This window comes from Lissotriton vulgaris, chromosome 2_1 (genome assembly GCF_964263255.1).
Source record: "Lissotriton vulgaris chromosome 2_1, aLisVul1.2, whole genome shotgun sequence".
NCBI classification, from domain to species: Eukaryota; Metazoa; Chordata; class Amphibia; order Caudata; family Salamandridae; genus Lissotriton; species Lissotriton vulgaris.
Genome location: NC_141687.1, coordinates 1,791,333,663 through 1,791,357,664, shown reverse-complemented (window position 1 = coordinate 1,791,357,664; position 24,002 = coordinate 1,791,333,663). Strand labels below are relative to the sequence as shown.

The following is a 24,002-nucleotide window of genomic DNA, read 5'->3' as shown; positions in this document are numbered from 1 at the left end:
ATTTGTGAATGCGTTACGGGTCTTGTACATCAACCCTATTGCATGACTAAGAATAATGGGAGAGGAATCTGAGGCTTTTTCAGTCGGTAGGGTTACAAGGCAGGGTTGTCCGTCCTCCCCCTTGTTATTCGCACTATATATAGACCCCTTTCTTAGATGGCTGGAGGCCTCAGCAGACATCACTCCTGTAAGTCTACAAGGTTGGGACACTAAGCTCCAAGGGTATGCCGACGACGTGATCATTAAAATATATGATTTTTTAATAACTTTTCTTTGAACTCTCTTTTCCACACTGCATTTGCTATATATTGCCTGGGATTGTTGTTTTCCATTGTATGTTTTACCCTGTCCCAGGAATTGAATCCAATCACAGGGAGTCCTTGATACTTGCAAGCCATATGCCGACGACGTAGCCATAATTACTTTTGACCCCGATGGAGCAATGCACGCTGTGGAAACCATTGCAGAAGGCTTCAGGACTCACTCGGGTTTTTGGCTAAATAGAGCTAAAACACAGATCTTGATAAATAGATTAGTTACGGCCTCGGATACTCGGATTGTTGAGAAAGTGGTTTATCTAGGGCTATGCAGAACAGCTGAGGTTGATGATATTGTAGAGCTAAACATGGCTCCTGTTAGATCTGGGGGTCACTAGCTGGCAGAGGTAGGGCCCAATGTCCAAATAGGGACCCTTGCTTCTAGTCAGGGTAAGGGGGATACACTCTATAGATAACCCATGCTCTCCCCCTTGGTAGCTTGGCAAGGGCAGGCAGGCTTATCAAAGGCAATGTGTAAAGTATCTGTACCAACACTCACAGTAACACAGTGAAAACACTACAAATGGACTTCACACCAGTTTAGAAAAATAAAGTATCTTTATCTAAACTACACAAGACCAAAACGACAAAAATCCAACATACACAGTTCAAGAATATGATTTTAAAAGAGTTCTAGGGTTTGTGTCAAAATAATCCACAGTTGGGTCACGTTTAGCCCAAAGTACCTGTATATGCAACAAAAGTTTCAAATGAAAGCTGCAGTGTTGAAAAACAAGCGATGCATCACTCCTAAGATCCTGGGGAGGCAATGCGACAGCCCCGCTGGACGCAGCAGGCGTGTTGCAACGAATCCGGTCTGTATGGGGAGGGATGCGATTCTGTGTATGGATTCCGGTGCGCAGGTTCGGTAGGAAGCATCTCGCACATGCACGATGCGACTATCTTCGGGACGGCGATGATCTCGGGTGCGGCTGCTATGCGCGGTGCAGCGGCTATCTTCTCCCCTCGCGGCCCCTCAATGCGATGGCGCTGCGACGATATTCGCAGCGACGTGATGCGGTCCGCAAGTAAGCGGTGCGGCGATCTCACCCAGCGACGACAGACTCTGCGACGATACTCCCAGCAACAGGACACTTCCCGCACTGGGGCGATACGTTCCACAAGCGAACGATGCGTCGGTTCTTGCAGCGGCAACAGGCGCTGCGACGATCTCAATCTTCGCGGATGTGGGAATTTCCTCGCACTGTCGGGGATGCGCTCCACAAACGAGCGATGCGTGAAAATTTGCAGATTGTCTTGGATTCTCCTAGTCCGGATTCCCAAACAACAGGTTCAACTTCAGAGCCACCACAACTGGACCAAGCACTCTAGGAAGGTCAGAACTCTCGTAGTAGAGTTCAGGGGGGAAAATGGGGATGAAGTCCTTTTGTTCCTGGGACTTCTTAACAGGGAGTCAGCTCTACTCAGGCCCTTGGAGATCTCTTCAAGCAAGGGGACACAGCACAAAGCAAAGTCCTTCCCCTCTCCTTGGCAGCAAAGCAACTGCAGGTCAGCCCACAAGTGCACAGCAGGACAGTCCTTCCTCTTCAGTCTTCCAGCTTTCTCCTTGGCAGAGGTTCCTTCATGATTCCAGGATGATCTAATTTCTTGGGATCAGGGTCCCAATATTTATACCCCAAAAGCATTTGTCTCTGAGGGCAGAGTTGCCTTTGCCCAGTCCAAACCAGTTCTGCAGCACTCTGTTGACATGACTCCTTCTTTCCTTTCACAGTGCAGGGCAGAAACATTAGACGCCCACAGGAAGTGGAGCCAGCATTGTGGAGGTAAAGCACAGCCCTGAAGCACTTTGTTGACATGATTCCTTCTCTCCTTTCACAGTGCAGGGCAGGGACATCAGACGCACCACAGTGGGTGGAGCCAGCATTGTGGGGGGCAGACACAGTCCTATTCAGCTCCCAGGTGCAACTCCTCCCTCCATCTAGATGCAGATATCTCTATTCACCACTGAGCAGACTCATTCTGTCTCCTGGAATCCCCCAACCCTGTCACTCACAAACTAGACAGTCAATTCACAAACAGCCAAAGGCACACAGAAAGGTTAGGCAAGGGAACAGCCACTTTCTAAAAGTGTTGTTCTCAAACACAGGATGGGTTATCAAATTCTGAGTTTAGGGATACCAGTCTTCAATTCCCTATCTTGCTCCTATGGTAAGATATGCAGGTAAACATTATACACAGCATTCCCCATGATAGCCTATGGGCAAGATAGCATTTTTCAATAGTGAAAAACGGAAATGGCTGTACTTTACTACCAGAGCATGTCGCCTACACTAGTACATGCTCTACCTTTCACATACACTGCACCCTGCCCAGGGGGGTACCTAGGGCTTTCCATAGGGGTGTCCAATGTGTACAGAAAGGGAAGGGTTAGGCCTGGCCAGTGTGGCACTGGTCAGATCAGCATGGCAGTTAGCAACTGCACACAGGCACTGCGGTGGCAGGCCTGAGACACCATTTTTGGTTCTACTCATGTGGGTGGCACAATCAGTGCTGCAGGCCCACTAGTAACATTTGAATTACCAGCCCTGGCACACTCAGTGCACTTTACTAGGCACTTCCTGGTAACACAAATATGCCAATCATGGATAACCAATCGCAATAACAATTCATACAGAGAGCATATGCACCCAGAGTCCTATTGCCAACAACCACGGGTCAGGAAAAATAAAGGAGGAAGAAGCAAAAAGTTTGGGAATAACCCTGCAAAAAGGGCCATTTCCAACAGCTCCCATAATGGGGAAAATTAAAAATGACCTCCAGTGGTGGAACAATCTGAAGCCATCAATAATGGGAGGTGCAATATCATCAAAATGATGATTTTGCTAAAATTGTTGTATATCTTTCGCACAATCCCCCTGGAAATACACAATTTCTGGTTTCGTTAAATTGAAAGGGAGGTAGCGAGATTTATCTGGTCTTATGGCAAAACAAGGAGAGAACGCATTTCTATCCCTCCCAAGTAAGAGAGGGGGATGGGGACTCCCACTTTTTAAGCTATATTACTTAGCTGCAGTCTTGCACTATTATGGGCCTCTCCTCCGTGTCAAAGCTAGGGAGGATAACAACCCTAGCTATGTTGCCTCAATATTTGAAAGCTTGATCGGCACACAGGCTAACGGCTGTCTTTTAAATTTTTTTGAAGCCAGTTACTTTAGAGGGTTTAATTACTGCCTTTCTTTCGTAACTGGGCTGGCGTAAGGAAAAAAATAAGAGTAAGCAGGTTTAATTGGTATACCCCCTTGATCGGGAATGAGCAGCTCCCGATGGCTCTACAGGATGGGTGTTTGGCAAGGTGGGGAAGAGGTGGGGAATATAGGATTGGGGATCTCTTGGCAGGGGGTTACATAGATCCCTTTGATATAATCCGGGAAGGATTTAGCATAGGCCCCCGAGACTTTTTTAATTTCTTACAGTTAAGGGATTTCCTTCTTAAAAAAGCCGGTGGTGCTGTAGGTTTAGGGCAGGTGGCGATAATCCAATTACTTATTCGCAGCTCGGGTTCCTCAATTTCACAACTTTATAGCTGCCTGCTGGAAGTGCTGCCAGATGATCTAGATAAGCACAAGCAAAGATGGCAGGATAAACTAGGGGTTTAGGATTCTTGTTTCCTTAACCCCTTCCCCGCGGGACTAATTTCCCCGTGGTGCGGGGAGGAGGGGGTCCGCGCGCGGCGCCTCGGTGCTCGTGACGAGCTCAGCTCGTCATGCTGCACAGTGGAGCTGCGCTCATGACTTGCTGTGCTCGTCATGACTCTGCCCACTCAATGGAACTCCCCTCACCGGAGGGGAATTATCCCCACGTGGGCGTTCCACAGCTGTTATAACAAGCTCAGCTCGTCATGAGCACAGCTCCACTGTGCCTCATGACGAGCTGAGCCCGTCATGAGCGTCGAAGGGGTTAAGTCTATTTGACCATTGTATCACGCCTGCGAAAATTGCAAAATGGGGAGGAGTGGAGGGAATCCACTGTTTTAGGTGTAAGGCACATGCTGCGGATATAATACACATTTTCTCCAGCTGCCCCTGCATCGAGTCACTTTGTCGAGAAATATCTGCTTTTTTACAGCTTGTTTTAACAGAGGATGTGCCTCTGTCACCTCATCTTATGTTATTCGGGGTCAATGAATTAATAGGGAAAAAGAAGAAAAGCTTATTTTTATTGCGATGGCAGTTTTTAGACTTTGTGTTGCCTCTGCCTGGCTAGGTCCGCAACCTCTTACTTTTCAACAGTGGAAAGGCCGATTTTTGCACATTTATAATCAAGAAAAAGCACTTTATGAGCGAAGAGGTAGAAAGGGTAGGGAAAATCGGAAAAAGATGTGGGGCCTGTTTACACCTTGGGTTACTCCATTCACACAGGCGTTATTAAATGTATGGTAATAACTATCTAGCATAAGGGCTATGTGATGAAATGCTCTTGTATCCTTTCCCTTTTATCCTTCTATTCTATATAGCTATGTTAACTTGAAGAGTCAAAGGTAACTGCTCTAACCTCTAGATTTATTTATTGCCTGTATATAGTCCTCATTATTTCAAAGTCTCTATGTTTTGGTATATGGTTTTAGCTGATAATGGTTTTTATCTGTTATATACATACTGACTCGTATTTCTAAGCACCATGATTTATGGTAAAATAAAAATATATTAAAAAAAAAAAAGGAAATATCGACCTTGGAGAATTCAAGACATCGACAGTCTCTGTTGCCTTTTCCAGTGATTAAATCTTTCAGAAGTGAGGTAAATAATGTAATGTACAAAACATAAAAGTATTTCTTTTTTTAATTTTTAGGACGAAAAGAGGTTGAAATTATTCAAGATTGCGTCCGAGAAACACCAGCACATGTATCGACTTGCCATGACGGGTGCAGGCATCGACCGCCACCTCTTCTGTCTTTACGTGGTGTCCAAATATCTTGGAGTGGACTCTCCATTCCTGAAAGAAGTAAGTTATTTCCTGGAAAGTGCACCTTCAACTGACTTTATCTTCTAGATGCATAAAATCGACAATGCAATGATGAATAATTACCGTTTGCACTTTGCTCTGGTAAATCTTTAGAGCAAGTTACTGTGAGGCCCTGGTTGTTAAACTACCGATAGAATTCTTGTCAATTCCATATTTCCTACGAAACGTTTTGTTATCTGCTGAATAATGGGTGGAAGTTAGCCTCATCCCCCATATAGATTGTTATCAGCATTACACGTCTCCCAGTTGTACCTGGGTAACATCGGCTACAGTGGCCTGCATGACGACATTCATTTTTATTGAACTGACTAAGTAACGACATAATAAAGTTTTCCTTCCCAGTGAAAGAAATAAGAGGGTAGGGCCTGTCGTGTGTGCCATACTGTCATCACCCAGTTGTGACATGGGATATTCATTATACCGTGTGCATTTCAATATATGCAGTGTGTTGCATAAGTCTCAGGAGTATGTATTCCTTTAAATAACTTTTTTTTAATACTATTTATGGTTTTGGAATATGATGAGACTTGGATTGGTGGATTGTAATTATTACATAAGCCTGCTTTTTTCTTTTACAACGTCACACTGAAAATAAATTCGCATTTCGTCTGCATTTACATGAAATGTTTTACATTGTAACTTTTATGGTTATATTGAACCGAAATAAAGGAAGCATGACGAGTCTCAGGAGTATTTCCAACAATCTCGAACTTCAGGTCATCAACCTTCTCGTGAGTACTGTGTTGGGGCACAAAAAGGCTAATGCTAGCAGGTGGAATGAGTATCCTTATTCCTATGATCTGCATTCAGTTTTCATTGGCAGAAATTTGCACATATTTAGAAATGCATTTAAAAGACAATGTAAAATGCTTTTCTTGAATGATGATATTTAAGACCCTGAGGCACAGCACGGTTTATGAACTGAACGTAGCTCAAATTGTGATTTATTTGTAGTCCAGATGAGAAGACGTCACACCATGCCTGTGACAGTGAAACAGCATATATGTAGTGACATTCATTTTGACAACCTTATTCCTGTAAGCGCCTCTTGGTGAATTGCTTCTTGCTAGCAGTATTTCTCAGGTTTCAAATTCACCTCTCTCATGCACTGGAAACTATAGAATGATGTCCATTAATGCTTTGAGCTGTTCTCGACATTAGGTAGTAGTCTTAGTAGTTTCTCTTTGGCGTGTAAAAGAAAAGGCATCATGCTTTTCTTCCATATAGTTTGTTCCTGGTAATGGTATTTTTAGCCTTGAGTTTGAATCGTGCCTCTTGGAGCGGATACGTGTATGAGGTCAGGCTTAAATTCAGGGGAAATAAATCACTGCATATTAACACTACATGCAGTGATTCGAATGGTCATTAAATGAAAAAAAACCTGAGCATTAGAAGTTTAATTTTTTAATTGAAATAAAATCTCAGTGCAAAGATTTGCCTGAACCCTGCCAGAAAGTATGGTTTTACTGTGCACATCTTTTTCTTTTTATGCAATGTAACATCTGTTTGCTCTAAGAGCTACAGTTAGGTTTTATACAGTCACCTTCATGATAAACTTGTTTCAGTCATTATTCAACAGGTTTTCAGGAAATGTGCCTGCATAAATCTTACTTAATAATTTTTTTAAGGGTTATCACACATTTTTATTACGATCCTGTCAGTAAGGAGATGGTTTAAGACACATTTATTCTCGAAGGAACGCAGTCTGCAACGAAGAAAATAATTACTGTCTTACAAAAAGTCAAACTATAAACTTCAAGCAACAAAACAACAAAAATATGGAAACAATCCATTTGCAGTGTTCGGAGAGCTGGAAAGGTCTCAGTTCAGTCACATCTCGCATTCGATTTGATTCACTCTCGGGCCTGTTTTATAGAGATACGAATAACATATTTTACTTAGATTATTTGCGGTCTAGTTGTTGCATCAAAATATCTTCTTTACATTAAGGCTTCATCACATAATATGACTTTGCTCTTTGACTCTCTGTTAGAGGGTTATGGCCAGCACTATACCATCATTAAGATGCGCAATTTGAAATCATAACATCTCTGTCAAGTGTGAGACGTTATTTACTTTCTCATTTGGAACAATTTGCAATTTTAAAATGTATGTAGTACTACTAAAAAAAGGGTAATATTACTAACTTGACGCCAGTATTGAGCCGATAAGGAATATTTTGAAGGTGGTTCTGGTTTGAAGAGCCAGGTAGGCAAAATAAATATTCAGTATTTAGATTTCTTTGGACAGAAGAAATATTGATATCCTTTGGCTTTATTTGTGAAATTACCTTAGTTGTTTCCTAAATATGTGGCAAAGTTTGCCGGGATATAATTACCCATGTTCAATTTCTATTAATTTAGACCTCCTCAGAGATCAGCAAATTGAGATAAATAGATGAATCGTGTAATTTTTGACAACATGTCTACTATATACATGTTAATAAAAATGTCCTGTTAAAGTACAGGTAAAAAAAATATTACAAATGTATACATATTATAGAAAACAATTTGGCGGAGATTTCAAGAAGGCAGTCAAACCTTAGGGGTAGAGAGATTATACCTAAAAGGTGCAGGTTTTAAGAAATGATTCCTTCATCGAACTCCTCTTTATTCAAACAGGAATTTAAAAAAACGTGGCTTAAGTCCTGGACTATTAAGTTTATCACAGACTCCTGTGCTTTCAGCTGAATCGGTCCAGCTCTTTGTATAGGGCTTTAAAGGTAATGTCCCTAGTCAGAACATGATAATGCACCTCCAAATACTATGTTCCAAAGTGTATGTCACATACGTTTGATGGATCTTAAACTCAAGAGTGGATACCAAAAATTTATAATGGGATAATTGGGAGCAATGTGCCCTATTAAGATCAAAGCTTGATCGAGGTGTCAAATTTCTTAGAAATAGCTTCAAGTGTGCTGGAGACCAGGTTTTTAGGATACTTTCGGTACATTGACAGTATTCTAAGGCTGCCTGACAATTTCTATTAAAAGTGTATGAGTTTTTACTGGCCTACGGGAGCCTTGTTCCGCATACATAAGCTTAAATCCCCATATAATTGTTGGCCTAGGCTATTGAAAATGCACTAACAATTGAACGCTTTATGCGAAGGATCTGAATGGCTTGGCTCAGTAGCATTATTTTGCGTAGTAGTTTACCTTCGCATATATTCAGAATGTTCCATCTATCGGTGGGAATATATTCTGTGACATAAATTAGTGTAAGGGGGATTTTTGCACAGTAGATTACGAGGAGAGAATGAAAATGCATCTTACCAGAAGAGCCATAAACTACAGCTAGATTCATCAAAGAGCCGTTTTGCGAGTCCTTAATAGCGATTATTAAGGAATCGCTATTAAGGACTTGCAAAACGGGATTCATGTAGGAATCGCTAAATAAATTCGATTCCTACACATTCCTTATTTGCGATTAGCAAATTGCTAATCGCAAATAAGGAATAACTCCCCATTCATTCCTAAGGCCTAATCGCAAATAAGGATGCGATTTCAAGGGTGCCAGGGGTGTCCAAAGGACACCCTGTAGACTTATGTTGCGCACACACATGTCCAAAGGACATGTGTGTGTGTGTAACATACAATTGAGAAAAATGCACAAAAGTGCATTTTTCTCAGTTTTCGCTATTTACCATGAAGTCTGACTTCGCGGTAAATAGCGGCAAAAAATAGCGAAATCGCAATTTTTTAATGGGTCATGAATAGCATTTAAGAAATCTCAAATTGAGATTCCTTAAATGCGATCGCAATTTGAAAAATCACATTTTTTTGCGATTTCTCAAATTGCGAGTTCATGACCCATTGATGAATTTCAAATGCATTTTTGCGGGCGCAAACGGCCGAATTCTGCGATTCGTACCGTTTGCGCCCGCAAAAATGCTTCATGAATCTAGCTGAAAGTCTCTTAAGGGCGTTAATACGTGCTGCTGCCTTTTGATCCATATGCTGTAAATGGTAATGAACTTGAAGGGATTGTGTGAAATCTCGCCCTAGGTAGGTGTACACTTATGTCACCTCAATTGATGTACCATCTAATTTCCAGTCAAATTGGGTATAATGTTTAATTCTCCTAAATGGGACTACCTTTGTTTTGGAGATGTTTACTTTTAGAAAGTTTTCTTCGGAATACTTAGCAAGGGCATCTATTCTACGCTGTAAATCAAACGGAGTGAGGTAGAAAAGTACCACATCAAAGGCACATATCAGCACATGTACGTTTATGGAAGCTACCTTAGAAGGGAAATTATTTACTTTTAAAAAGCTCTCTGGTAAGTCGTTTTGAAACACCGAAAATAAGAGCGGGCGAATAGGCAAACCTGCTTTAAACCATTTAAGGTGGATATTGTATGGGTCAAACTTTTTTCTACTCCCATATGGACTTTGCACCGTGTTGAGTTGTAGAGGATGACAATCAACCTCAGTTCATCAGGAATCCCCTTTATCATTAATTTCCTCCACAGGGTGGCTCTGTCATTCCTGTCGAATGCTGTAGAGAAATCGACAAAAAGACTATAAACCACCCGGTGATTTGGTTATTACATACTTGTCGATAATTGTCTGCAAGATACCAATATTATCCATCAAAGAATGGTTATGGCGAAATTCAGTTTGAAACATCAGGATTATGTCCCTAGAGGAAGCCCAGTCTTTCAGGTGTTTGAGGATACTTCTTGCAAAGTTTTTCCCTGTGGTATCCAAAAGTACAATTTGGCAATAATTCTCAGGATTAGGACGAGAACCTTTTTTTAGTATCGGGATGACAATACTTCTTGTCCATGAGTTGGGAATTGGCGATGAGAGAAAAGGGTTGCTAAAAACTTGCTCCATTATGCTGAATTACTTTGAAGTATTTTACTGTAATCATATCTGTGCCCATAGCCTTCTTGATAAATTGTTTTTCTGAGGGAGATGGTAACAGCAGTTCAGATTTGTAGGAAGGCCTCAGTGTTATATTCTTCATTCTTTGTATTTCCCTTTTTAAATGTGTATTTCCCTTTTATGCATCGTGTATATCTTTAATTATGGCACATGCCTTACAGTTGTGTATGACATCACTTGGAACTGTAATGGGATCATTCTGATTGTGGTCCTGGCTGTAAGAAGTACTGTGCTCCATGAGATTAAAACTTCAATCACCTATCTTGGATTTTATGCCTCTTTATTGGAATTCAACACTGGCGACAAGGGAACCTGGTACCTGCTACTATTGGGAGCACAGGAGCGGTACAATTTCTTTGGGATTTATTTTACTTTGAACTGATCACTAGTTCCTTTGGATTTCTTGGGATTTAAACACAGTGTTATGCCTGCTGGAGATCAGAGGAGCATCTACCTTCTTTTCGGGAGTTTCTGGAGTTTTCCCAACATAAAATATGCAATTTTGATCTTTTTGATGTTCGCATTTGAAGATTTCGGATTACCTGAATTTCCTTTTTGAAAGTCGCGCTATCTGTTATGCGAGTGTTGCCACTGACACCATCTACTTAGAATGCTGTCACACGTGAGGTTCTACTGACGTTCTCGACTGAGATCACAACAAGGAACTTTATACACCGTGAGAGTCACGCAACGTATGACGTCATCACGCTTAACGTCGGCGTCATCAACGTCGGCGGCCATTTTGAATCTCCATGGCAACATCGCAACTAAACGCCGATGCGCACGGCAGCGCATTAATTTAATTTAATTGTTTCTTCGGCGATTCAACATTTCTAGTTTTTGTTCGCTGAAACGCACGTCAGCACATTGTTAACTGCTCTGTCTTACGATGAGTATGGCAACATTTAGTTTATTTGGATAAAGACGCTATGCAGTGAGTTGCAGTGTGTATTCAACATTGCATCAACGTACTAATTGAATCGGATTTTTTTCTTTCCTTCTCAGTTTCCTGCATTTTATCTCAATCATTATAATTTTTGCTGCATTATATTTTAATTTTGTTGTTATTTAGGATGGTACGCATTATTTGTTATTTATGTACGTTACAAGGTGTTACTGCTGATTGTTTATCGCGTCTTCCTTGTGAGAGTAGTGAAGATTGGGATAAAGTTGAGATTGTAGCTAGTTTTGCCGATGTTTTGTCTGGTAAGTTTGGGAATATCTCGGGGGAATTGTGGAGAAGACAAAGTTTTACAGATGGTTATGGAGTACTGTTGTGCAGGGTGGCCTTCTAAGAGTGAAATTCCAGATGAGGTGTTCCCATTTTGGAAGGTCTCTGATGAGATTTTTATAGAGGGTGATTTCATTTACAGACAAGGGAAGTGCATTCTGCCTGTTTCTTTACGGGATGTCCTCAATGAAAAGACTTATTAGGTCATTTTTCTGGTGCCCAGGATTAGACCGGTTTGTTGACAAGTTAGTTAGGGAGTGCCCGGAGTGTGTTAGTAGCGAGAAATCTCTCAAATGCAGTTCTGCTCCACTTGTTCCTGTTAAGTGGCCTGAATTTCCGTGGCAGAAAGTTGGTATAGATTTTGCAGGGCCTTTGAATTTTTTGCCACAAGACTGTAGGTTCGCCATATTAATGGTGGATTATCATTCAAAGTGGCCGGAAGTCAAGCTAGTTCCGAGGGTCACAACCAGTAGTGTTATTTTGTTTTTGAAGGAAGTTTTTGCTAGGGAAGGTAATCCTGAAGTGATTGATTATTTCCGACAACGGTGTGCAGTTGAAGTACTATGACATGCAAGAATTCCTTAAGTCACAAAATATTCGTCACATAACCACATCCTTGTATGAACCTAAAGGAAATGGCCAAGTAGAAAGGTTTAATAGATTTCTTAAGCAAGATATACTTTGGGCACATAACTTTGATGCTGATTGGAAAGAAAAATTAAGGGAGAAGTTGTGGTTGTATCTCATAACTCCCCATACCACCACTGAAATCTCGCCTTTCCGTTTACTTAAAGGCAGAGATCCTGTCTCTAAACTTTGGTGGTTTAAGAAAGTTGTTAAGGACAGGTGTTTACAGTTGAGTAAGGATGATGTTGCTCGTACGGTGGTGGACAAACAAACTAGAAGCAAAATGTATTATGACTCGCGCATGAAAGTCAAGACACCTGATTTTCATGTTGGGGATTGTTAGAATACGTAAGCCTGGAGTATTACTCAAGGATGATGCAAGATTTAGTAGAACTTTGAGAGTAGTCAAGGTCAACAAAAATAGTGTTATCACCCAAAATGGTCAAGTTTGGAATGTGAGATGTGTCTCCAAGTGTTCTATGAATGAATAGATTTTTGTAAGGGAAGAGATGTGTTATATTCTTCATTCTTTGTATTTCCCTTTTTAAATGTGTATTTCCCTTTTATGCATCTTGTATATCTTTAATTATGGCACATGCCTTACAGTTGTGTATGACATCAATAATAGGATCATTCTGATTGTGGTCCTGGCTGTAAGAAGTGCTGTGCTACATGAGATTAAAACTTCAATCATCTATCGTGGATTTTATGCCTCTTTATTGGAATTCAACACTCAGATTGCAGATTTCACTGCTGTTAAAAGTAACTGGATTGATTTTATAGATTGTATAGAGGTCGAGGAGACACCTTTCCCAGTGATTCTGTGAGGCCGGAGTGGTCTTTAGCAATTTATGGATTCCGATTCTTTTGTGATGAGGTGCCACAATTGTTTACCATTTTTTTTTATGGCTGGCATATGTACGTCCATCCAGAAGTGGGCTCACTTGCCATATCCGCGTTGGAATTTCACAATGTCATCGAGAAGTTTGTGTCATTTACCAGTAGTTTCACTAGTCATCACATTACAATATTGGCCCGCTATGCTGTTTATAAGTTGTACCTGTCCTGGGCACATCAGAAATGTCATATTCATTCTTTTCACTGATCGCGCACTTAGCCAGCTTAAGATGGCGCTGGTAACCACCCACAGAACGGGGTGATTACGACTCCGGAGTCCATTTTCATTGTTCTTAGCGAGCTCTGAAGTATGGGAAGGATCAGTACCCCACACACTTGTTAAGCCGCAGATGTTGGTTTATCGTTGCGAAGCACTGGTATCCTGGTGAGACCCGAGTGCACTATTAGATTCGAAGGTAACGCTGTTACAGGGAAGTTTGTTACTTTTCAATACTGCAAGGCTTTGGGCATTCATGAATGTTCTTGTCTAGGGTCATTATTCGTTGTTGTTGTGTTTAAGATCTTCTCCTATTGAGGACTTGCTGGAGGTAAGAGACTTCAGTTGGTTTGTGAGTGTAACATAATTGACTCAGGTGGCAGGTTCATTTATTGCCGGTTTTCATTTCTACAGACTTTTGACGTCAAAGGACTTATTGGAGGTAAGAAACCTTCATAGACTTGTGTTGTCACGCATTTTAATCAGCATATTATTGTTTTTTTTACTAGTGGTATTCACTATAGGTATTGGCCTACTGCAGTTGTCACATAGGAACGCTTGATGTGAGGCAAAAAGATGCAGATACAGGTATGAAGGCCTGGACTACATTACATATAATCACTTGAAGCAACCCCTAACTAGCAGCTTAACAATTTAAAGATTTCTGTTTGAAAAAACTGACAAATTCCACAGGTCGTGGTTGACTCAGAATTTTTATTGACATCTGGTATTTACGAGTTGTATGAGTCCCAAATCGTAATGTTTTTCATAAATCATTTTAATTCCAAATTAAAAAATTATCCCGATGCATTTCGGGCCTCTGTGCCCTTCTTCAGGGGAATATCTGTGGATGAAACCCAGATAAATGCGCTATTACCATCCTTACAATGTAACACATTAAAGTCATTGCATTCAGTATAATCTTGGTACTAATCTTACTTTCCATATTCTAGCAGCCAATTAGAAATCCGTGGCATTGAAGATATAAGAATAGTGCTCAATCACGTTCTTATATTTTGATGCGCTAGCATGTCACACTGGGCAACATCACCAACTAGCGAAACATATTCTGAACTCTCATTTACCACATCTTTACACAACTTTTGGTTTTACACTACCGTGAGCACTATTCTTGTATCTTCAATGCCACAGATTTCTAATTGGCTGCTAGAATATGGAAAGTGAGATTGGTACTAAGATTATACTGAATGCAATGACTTTAATGTGTTACATTTGTAAGGATGGTAATAGCACATTTATCTGGGTTTCATCCACAAATAGTCCCCTGAAGAAGGGCACATAGATGCCCCAAATGCATCAGGATCATTTTTAGGTTTCGCCCTGGCCGTAGCACTACATAGCAGTGCTCGCCAGGGCGAAATCTTATGATCCTACAGTGTGGGGCTTTGTCCTGCCTTCTCTTCCATTGGCTAGCTCCATAAATGGAGGCTAGCCATTGGAAGAGATTGGCTGCCAATCGCTCTTTCCCGTCAGAACGCGATTCGGGGGCTTTCCGTGTCTTTTTTTAAGTCCCGCCCCTTGTTACCTGGGGCGCGCTGTGATTGGCTGCTGGCCCGGGACACCCCCATGACGTCATTCCCCGGGCCGCTGTGATTGGCTGCCGGCCCGGGACCTGACTTGTTTCTCTTTGCTTCCTCGCTTCCCTCCATCCTAATTGCTTTTGCCAACTGCTTTCTGTCATGTGCCATGCTTTGGGTTTTGCTGTAAAGCTGGCGAAAGATCACTGTTGTCTGTAAGGGAATTCCTACCCCATCTCGATTTTCGTTGCGCAGTGCTATTCCAGCACATTCTCTCCCGTTTTCACCGTGCGTCTATATTACATGAGCTGAATATTTCAACATGCTCGATGCAGGGTTCCCGTCGACTGCAGTGGAAAAAACCAGGCAGAGCCTCGCATCGCATTAGAATGCTCCTTGGCTGCACACCAGAGGGACTGCTAAAGACCGTTCAGATTGTTCTCTGATCGCTGTACAAGCCTCCTCATATGACCGGATGTAAAGGAAACCTTCCTATGTTGCCAAGAGAATAGTTAACGCTTATTGTAAAACGTAGAGTATAAAATCCGCCTTTCTCCCCAATCTATTGAAAAGGGATTTTGTCAGAAGGCTGGTACTGTTTGCTAAAGAGATCTTCGCGTTTCTTCTCGACTGCTGAGTCACTGTGTATCGTGTATATACTTTTTCTTTCAAAGCTTTGTCATCTGTGGATTTTGATGATCTCCAAGCTATATACCAGAACGTTGCCTTATTCGCTGACTTGGAACCACAAGATGACAGGTGTTGTAGGGACGCAGTTCTTAATTTACATAGAAAATAAATAAAAGAAACGTAATTAGCAGGGCCCAAGATATTTCTCAGGAGGCCACTGCAGCTTTCGCCACTCACTGTTCCTGCCAGTGCTGCCAAATCTCAGTACCAGTACTATGATAGCTTACGAGGCCCATTGAGAGTTGCACTGGCTAAATATCTATGTTACTGTTTTAAAAATGTCCGTCCACACCCCCAAATGTAATCTTTGCCGAGGCAGGCATGTGCTGTCTGCACCCATCTCCGATTCCGTGTATTGGTCTCCTCGGAGAAGTGCTCTGTAAACCCTCCATTTATCTATTTAGGTTGATTTCCATACATGTACAGCAGGTGAAATATCACTAACAAGATTATTTACCAAATTGGATTCTTCCCCCGAACCGTTTACCAAGCCATCGTAGCGATCAGTTGGACCCTTTTCTAAGAAAATGTATGAATTGGCCTGAGCATTTACACTACTGCGTTTTACGTGACTGATGTTTCTTATTTTTTGGGTGACGGTCGCATCGTGCTTTGGGGTGCGGGGTGTGTATAGCGCCTCGACTGAGCTCCGCTTTATTTTTCTTTGCTCCTCCTATTTAGCCGCAGACAACCCGGTGCTGACTCTGCAGTTCATACAAGTATTGAATACAGCGGCAGATGAGGCTTTGGGGCCTCCAAACCCATCCGGATCCACCCATGATTTTTCTTACAGGAGTGACTGAATATTTCTCAGGCTGCCCTAGGACTGACCAAATGTACTGCATTTCTGGAGATTAATGCCTGGTTAAGCCACAACGATTAAGAGGTGGTTGTGAATCACTTGATACTCTTATGCGAGTTAAGGTCGCCCAGGCATGCCATGGGAGGTATTTTCAGTTTGCTTGGAACGAACTGGGTAAGGTGCTTGCTGTCGACCGAACAGGTCGAGAAGTTGCTTTCTTTGTCTGCCCTTACCACAGAACGGCTAGGCTGGATTAGGTTTGTTTACTTGTGTTCATTTTCTATGCAAGGTTAGGGGCACCTTACTTCCAAAGGTAATAAGGTGGGGATTCACAGAAACCAAAAGATTAAATTGGTCTTGCGTTACTAATTTCGCTTGCTGGCTCATCACGAACACATCCCAGGCAGTCTGGTGACTGCTGCGTGCATAACGTGTCACCCTATCAGTACTTTAAAGTCTGAGGTTTCGTTAACGCATCCATATTCAACATACCCGACATGCATCGAAAACCTGCCTGGACAGTGCTTTGCGAATGGATGTCAAAACTAAAAAAAAAAAAGAAAAAAAAAAAAAAAGCTAGAGCAACTGACAGACACTGCACGAAACTCGCTCCCTCGAGTCTGAGCACCAGAGTGCACTCTTGTGGCCATTATAAACCCCCGGAGACTCGTTTCAAGAGTAATGGCAAACGAAAAAATACAAAAACTGGCCTGCAAATGAAAGATTCAATAAAACGTGAAATATAAACTGACACAAAACTGACCTAGATTACATTAATTGTTCATAAATAGTCCGTGTTTTCCCCTGTAAAGTTGAGGACAAGATTTTAGGGATCCGATTACTTGTCCGTTCTGGAATGCTACAGGGTCTGGGGACTCTGCCCGCTTTAAGTCCTGTTTCGATTGAATGCTTTCTGGAGTTCATATACTGTTGTCTGTAGTGCCCCCTCACGAATTATTAGTCCATAGGTGGTTGACCACCCCGCCATTGAATTTGAGGTTGCTACCAGGGTTACAGGGCTTTTCTTATCAAGTGTCGTTTCTGCGCCCCCTAGTGGCCTTATTAACAAACTAGTTTGATTTTAGTGTGTAACCTTTTCAAACCTTTCATCGGATTAAAGCGGGTATAAACCCCACTTACACGACATAGCTTATTGCCAGGAGCACAGGGTAGTTTGACTTATAGTAAAATACTTTTCCAGCTATCTTCAATGAGCTTTGATCTAGGCAGATGACTTGTAGTTTGAATTATCTCGGATGTTTACCATGTTTAGTAAAACCGTGGCTCTGTGTGTGTGTGTTTGTATGGCTGGCTCTGTGTGTGTGTGTGCGTGTGTGTGTGTGTGTGTGTGTGTGTGTGTGCGGCTGGCTGTGTATGTGTATGTGTGTGTGTGTGTGCGGCTGGCTCTGTGTGTGTGTGTGGCTGGCTCTGTGTGTGTGCGGCTGGCTCTGTGTGTGTATGCGGCTGACTCTGTGTGTGTGTGTGTGTGTGTGTGTGTGTGTGTGTGTGTGTGTGTGTGTGTGTATGCGGCTGACTCTGTGTGTGTGTATGCGGCTGACTCTGTGTGTGTGTATGCGGCTGACTCTGTGTGTGTGTGTATGCGGCTGACTGTGTGTGTGTGTGTGCGGCTGGCTCTGTGTGTGTATGTGCGGCTGGCTCTGTGTGTGTGTGTGTGAGGCTGGCTCTGTGTGTATGCGGCTGGCTCTCTGTGTGTGTGTGTGTGCGCGGCTGGCTGTGTGTGTGTGTGTGTGCAGCTGGCTGTGTGTGTGTGCGCGCGGCTGGCTGTGTGTGCGCGGCTGGCTGTGTGTGCGCGGCTGGCTGTGTGTGTGTGTGCGGCTGGCTGTGTGTGTGTGTGTGTGTGTGTGCGGCTGGCTGTGTGTGTTTTGTGTTCACGGCTGGCTGTGTGTGTGTGTGTGTGTGTGTGTGTGTGTGTGTGCAGCTGGCTCTGTGTGTGTGTGCGGCTGGCTCTGTGTGTGTGTGCGGCTGGCTCTGTGTGTGTGGCTGGCTCTGTGTGGGAGCAAATGCAATAGGTCTCACATTTGCGGGAGATTAAGCTAATGGCAATGTAAATGACAATGGCATTTATTTATCTGTTTTCAAAACCAACACATAAATACAAATTTTGTCATTTACAATGCCAATAGCTCTAACTTTTCCAAAGGCGAACCATTGCATTGTAAATGCTTATTTAGTTTGGAATTAAAATGATTTATGGAAAACATTATGATTTGGAACTAATACAACTCTCGAATACCAGATGCCAATAAAAATTCTGAGTCAACCACGACCTGTGGAATTTTTCAGTTTTTTCAAACACAAATCTTTAAATTGTTGAGCCGCATCAGGCCATCACGCTGTGCACTAAGGGACACCCCCTAGTTAGGGGTTGCTTCAAGTGATTCTTCTCATACAACACTCTACAGGACTGGAGAGTGACACCTCAGGAGCATGCCACAACTTATTAATTTGATACACCTTAAGCAGTGTGTGTACATCATTTTTTTAACTACATTACATATACACAAACATTGGGTGTTAGCTTTGACTAAACAGACACTCTTGGATAGTTCGCATTGGACACAGGTCAGCATGAGACCTATTTTGTATATAATACTGAGCACATGTGTGTTTTTTGAGCCCCCAAGGAAATTTTAAAAAATAGTAAGTATTGTGTTCTACACTTTCAGTTTTATCCCCTGAGGAAGGGGCATCTCATGTCCCGAAATGCATTGGGCATCCCAATGAATATTGTATGACTCTGTGAAATATATATGTTGTTGATAAGCATTTGTTTGTAAAGTACTATGTTCGTATTGATGTATTATTTCACTAACAAAGTGAAGAGTATAATTGTGTTTACGCATGCGTTTCAACAATATTTTCTTGTTGAGAAATATGAAAAAAAGATGAATAAAAAGACATATGATTTTGAATATTAATTGCTTACAGTTCGGTGATTATCACCAAGTGAACAGTGCGCAGCACCACAAGTCTCAGTACTTGTAATAATTCAGTATTCAGGTCAGCAAGTGTTGACAGCATTTGCTTTGCTGCAGCACCCTTGAGAAAAAGGAAAAAACAAAGTGTTAAAATTGGAGTGCACCACCTACAATATAAAGCATTAAAATACTCCCCAGCCACAGTAAGGGATGCAGTTAAACATAACCAGTAATACATTTGTTTTTTAGCCTGTCCCAATCTCCAAGACCGTATAAAACAAGCATTGGCAAAGCCGATAGGCCTCACCCATGCATGAGCTATTGGCTTTGTCAGTGTATTTTAGCTATGTTGTAGATGCTTCTTTGCATCCTGGCTAAATGATAGAAAAAAACATTTTGACGGATGGAGGAGGCAACATGGACAACGGGTGGAACGGTACAGGTGGAACGGAACGAGATAGAAAAAAAAGCACTATGACCTGGCCAGTGCTGGCTGCGTAATAGCACTTTTTTTCTTATGGTGATGGAGGGGGCAACACAGAAAGTAAGAAGAAAGAAGCAACAAGGGCAACACAAGTTGGGAGAGAAGAAGAAACACTGAAAGGGCGAGGGAGGGGAAGAGGCAACACAAATAATATGAGATAGTAGGGGCAAGAAAAAACAACATGGACAAGGGAGTTTGAAGGGGACAAAGCAACACTGACAACGGGGATGGAAGGGGCAGAAGCAACAGACAACAGGTTGGGAAGGGGTAGAAGCAACACAGACAACAGGGATTGAAGGATGAAGCAACACAGACATCATAGATGGTATGGAAGAAGCAACACAGACAACTAAGAAGCAACAAAGACCTGGGTGACAGGAAGAAGAAATAACAATAGTACCTCAAACACAGCACGAGCAGCAGGAGGATACTAATCAAGATGACGCCATCAGTACTTGCTCCATGTTCCACACAAAAGAAGAGGAATTTAAGCCTTTACTTGCTGGCCAAATAGGAGGCAGTAAATAAGATTGAAAATGAATCCAATGAATTGTAAAGCAATGGGTGGGCTCCATGTCCCTTGTAGTATATAGTATTGCTTGCAGTCAACTGCATAAATGCATTGTTTTAGGCGAGACCTAAAAAACTTGCTGGGGTCTTTTTTGTTTTCTTTTTTTCCTGCATCACAGGAGAAATGTTAGGCTTAATGAGCCTTGAATACGTCTTTGTGATTTTTTTTACATGTACATCTATTTAGAATCTGTGTCATTTAATATCTTTGTACCATTTTTTTTCATTTCTTCAATGCTGATAAATTTGTTTTGACTTACCCTTTTCCTGCTTTTGTTAAAACTCATTGATAAATACCCTTGTTTTATTGTTGCATTTTTTTCTCATTTAAGAACTATTTAATTTAATGACACAGCATTATTTTTTTAAGGGAAATATTGCATCATCTGTAATTCATGATAGATTCTTGAATTGCCCCCTGCAGACAGTGGACCGGCCTAGTGTAAGGTTTATAAACTTCTCCAGCCAAATCCTAGGCTATTTAATGGAGAGAGTGAATGTGTTGGCCAGAAACACTATTGACATGCAGATTGTGGTCTCTCATTCTGATCTCGTCGGCGAGCGTCCTCCTTGTTTCTTGTCCTCACATTGTGGTTTAATTTACTCTGCGATGCACTGTATAGTTAGAGAAGTCTGAGTCATGTTAAAAAGTATTAAACAAAAAAAATGATGGTTCTTCCAATCAAAAATACAAACTCCAACATTAATAGCAGAGCCCTTTTGGATCAGATGCATCGGGGTTAAAGCATATTTGTAATAGTAAGCACTTCATTGCCTTGAATATTAGTTTAAAAAGAGATTTATATGAAGACGTCAATGTCAACGGCACCTGAAGAACAAGCATTGGAAATGCAATAGGTCTCACCTTTGATTAAGGGAAAGGCATTTTCTTTGCTAATGGTATTGTATAGCAAAGCAAATGACTTTAACTTAATAAAAGGCCAGACGTATTGCATTTTCAATGCTTGTTTCTGTACTGGTGGGGCAGTTTTTACTGTTGATATTTCCACAAACATTCCCTGCAGCAAGCATAAATGCATGCAGTCGCCCATACCTTGCAAGACAATCGTACAGCTTGCCTTTGTAAGTTTAAAACTTCTTGATTTGCAAATGTAAGCCACTTTTTTTAGCTATCCGATTGGTTAATGAGAGCCATTTTTCATATTTTGGTGCTCGGACCTATTTTCTGGCCCAGTCCGACCCTGTTGCCACAACCAAATGTACATACCCACACACACATAGACAATAGCTTGTTACAGCTTTGGAAGCATGTGTCTTTAGTCTACCTAGACAAATGGGATTCCGACGAGCATGCTTCTGCACAAGCTGCTGTTTGACAAACGAGAGCCATACTGGGCACTGTTACCCCGATCACTCACTCCTTCAGACACTCTCCGCAGCCAGCGTCGGTCTTCAGGCCACAATTAGCATCAGTGCTGCAGTTTGCAATAATTATCGCCCCGTTTCACTGCACACAAATGAGGCTGTTTATCAGCCTTTGGGCGGTGATTTGTGCATAGATAAAGGGAGGCGGCCACCTCCATAATGGATCAGTGTTCCTGCCGGCCGCCTGGCAGCGGGGTCAAAGACAGAGACCATAGCCAACGCCGCAGCAGGAGAGCCACAAAGGGCTCCTCTGATCCTCGCTAGCATCCAGGCTGCCCCCTATAAGCGCACTGAAGCGGTACTGTCCGTGCCATCAGATGCACACTGTCCATCCACAGGGTGCTTTATGGAGCCATTGATGCCGCCACACTGCTCGGATGCATCCCACAGAGTCCACTTCAGAAACAAAACCGCACCCCCTTTGTAAAGCCGGAATTAAAACCTGCGGGGTTTTAATTCAAATGTTCTGGTTAGTGGCGTAAAGATAGTCCACACAGACCCTGTGGTGCCGGGAGGGGGCGAGCACCAGGGGGAAGCTGGGCGTCTCAGAACCCAAGCAAATCAGAGAGAGAGGCGCAGGGCCGCCAGCAGGAATGCACTCGTGAGAAGAACCCCTGTGCTTGGAGCACTGAGACCCACTCCAAGAAGCGCAGGAACACAACTTTCCAAAGCACCGGAAGCGGAGAACTGTGGACACACCAGGAGAGAAAGGGGAGGGGGGAAGGAGGTGTTATGCGACAATATGTTTAGAAGGGAGATGATTAGAGCGTTGGGCTTGACGAGAAAAGTGGAGAGGGAAATAAAAAATAAAGTGAGTGCGGTGCCTAAAGCAGGCGCCATGCTTATTAAAGTAAAGTAAAAAAGCTTCAGGCGTGGGTGGCAGACGACACAGAGGGCGGGTAGCGTTGGGGGGGATGACGGGGGGTGTATAAGGGGAGAAATAAAAAGTGCGTTACCATTGTTTTAGGCAAACGTGTAATACGGAAAAAAAGTGCTTAGCAGCTAATTGAGAGACACTGTCTCCCATCACAAGTAAAAGATCCAATCCCGGTGGGCGGGGACAGAAGAGGACAGGGTTGCAAACCTCTATGTAATGATTGCCTCCCGTCCAATCATTACACTGTTTTGCCTAATCTATGACGCAAAACGAGGCCCACGAATCAAAAATGGAGGTGGAGACGCGACACGACTTCTGGAATCTTATGGATTCCAAGAAGCTCTTGTATGACGAGTGCAGCGCATGCGCTGCTTTCGCCAGGCAGAGACCTAACCAGCATTAGCAAAGCCAGTAAGACTCGCATGTGTAAACTTTTGACTTTGCTAATGTTTTTTGCCAATGCTGTGCAGCTTCAGAATTTCTTTTTCTGATGGTGTGCTGCATTATGGAATAAAATGGCAAACAATACTGTAATGATGTGTACATGCATGCCAGCAGCCAGACCACTTTTATTTGGGGAATTGATCAGGACTATGGGTGGTGAGCGAAAGAGGAGCAGGTGGGGGGGAAAAATCAATAGTGGCTGGAGTCTCGTTTGCTGCCCTATCTTGGGTGATTTATGTTTAATCCTAACAAATATAGTAATATTTGCGAGTCCCTAACTGCTTGTGGTATTTTACACATTGAGGTTTTGTGGACTGAGTGATAAAAAGGTCAAACCCTGCTTAAAAAATTAAAAATTCTATACATGCAAAACGTGTTTTCAACAAGCGAGAAAAGAATTGGCACAAATAAATTCTTAAACGTGTGTTTTTCGGTTACTACAGAAAATCATGAAAATAACCAAAAGGTCCAAAGAAGTTTGTTCTGCTATGCAATCATTTAGAATGTATTTAAAATGTCCCCAAAAATAGACAGAATATATATTGATCTTACTTTTAATGGGGACCATTTACTTCACCTGCAGCAGTTAATCAGTAAGTCACTAAATGTCACATTAATAACTAACGGACCACCATCTGGTGATGGTTTATTGACTCTTGAATCGCCAATGCCTTACTAGTATCATTTTGTACCGAAAGTAGAAAAAAGCGGTCTTTATCATTTTACTTTTGTTAGCAAAATAAAAGGAATACTGTGTTTGTCAGATGGAATATTAATTTTAAGACGCAGTGAACAAGAATTGAAATATCCCAGAACAAAAACATTTTCAAGTGCTTTTAATGTGACGGGATCTAAAAGAAATAAAACAAGGAATGGCAAAGGTAATATGTCTGGCTTTGGCAAACAGGTGCCATATTTTTTTAATTGCACATATGCCACAAAAATAAAAAGAAAATAATGGAAAAAAAGAAAATATGCGGCTGCCTAAATTTGGCAGCCATATACTTGCAATAAAAATATATTTTACATGTTTACAAAAAGCAGCTTTTACAGATTATTTATTTAAAGTCCTCGGGTAAGTAAAGGCACAAGAAGTCGAAGTAGCAACA

General features: G+C 42.1%; 1 protein-coding gene across 4 annotated transcripts in view; it reads left to right on the top strand.

Annotated features, from left to right (window-relative positions):
* CPT1A (carnitine palmitoyltransferase 1A) overlaps positions 1–24,002 on the top strand; it is a 404,991-nt gene that overhangs the window by 341,583 nt on the left and 39,406 nt on the right. For all 4 annotated transcript variants that reach the window (XM_086957836.1, XM_086957839.1, XM_086957840.1 and 1 more), the window contains exon 16: positions 5,127–5,279. In XM_086957836.1, coding sequence (XP_086813962.1) covers positions 5,127–5,279 — 153 coding nt within the window. The remainder of the gene's footprint in view (positions 1–5,126; positions 5,280–24,002) is intronic.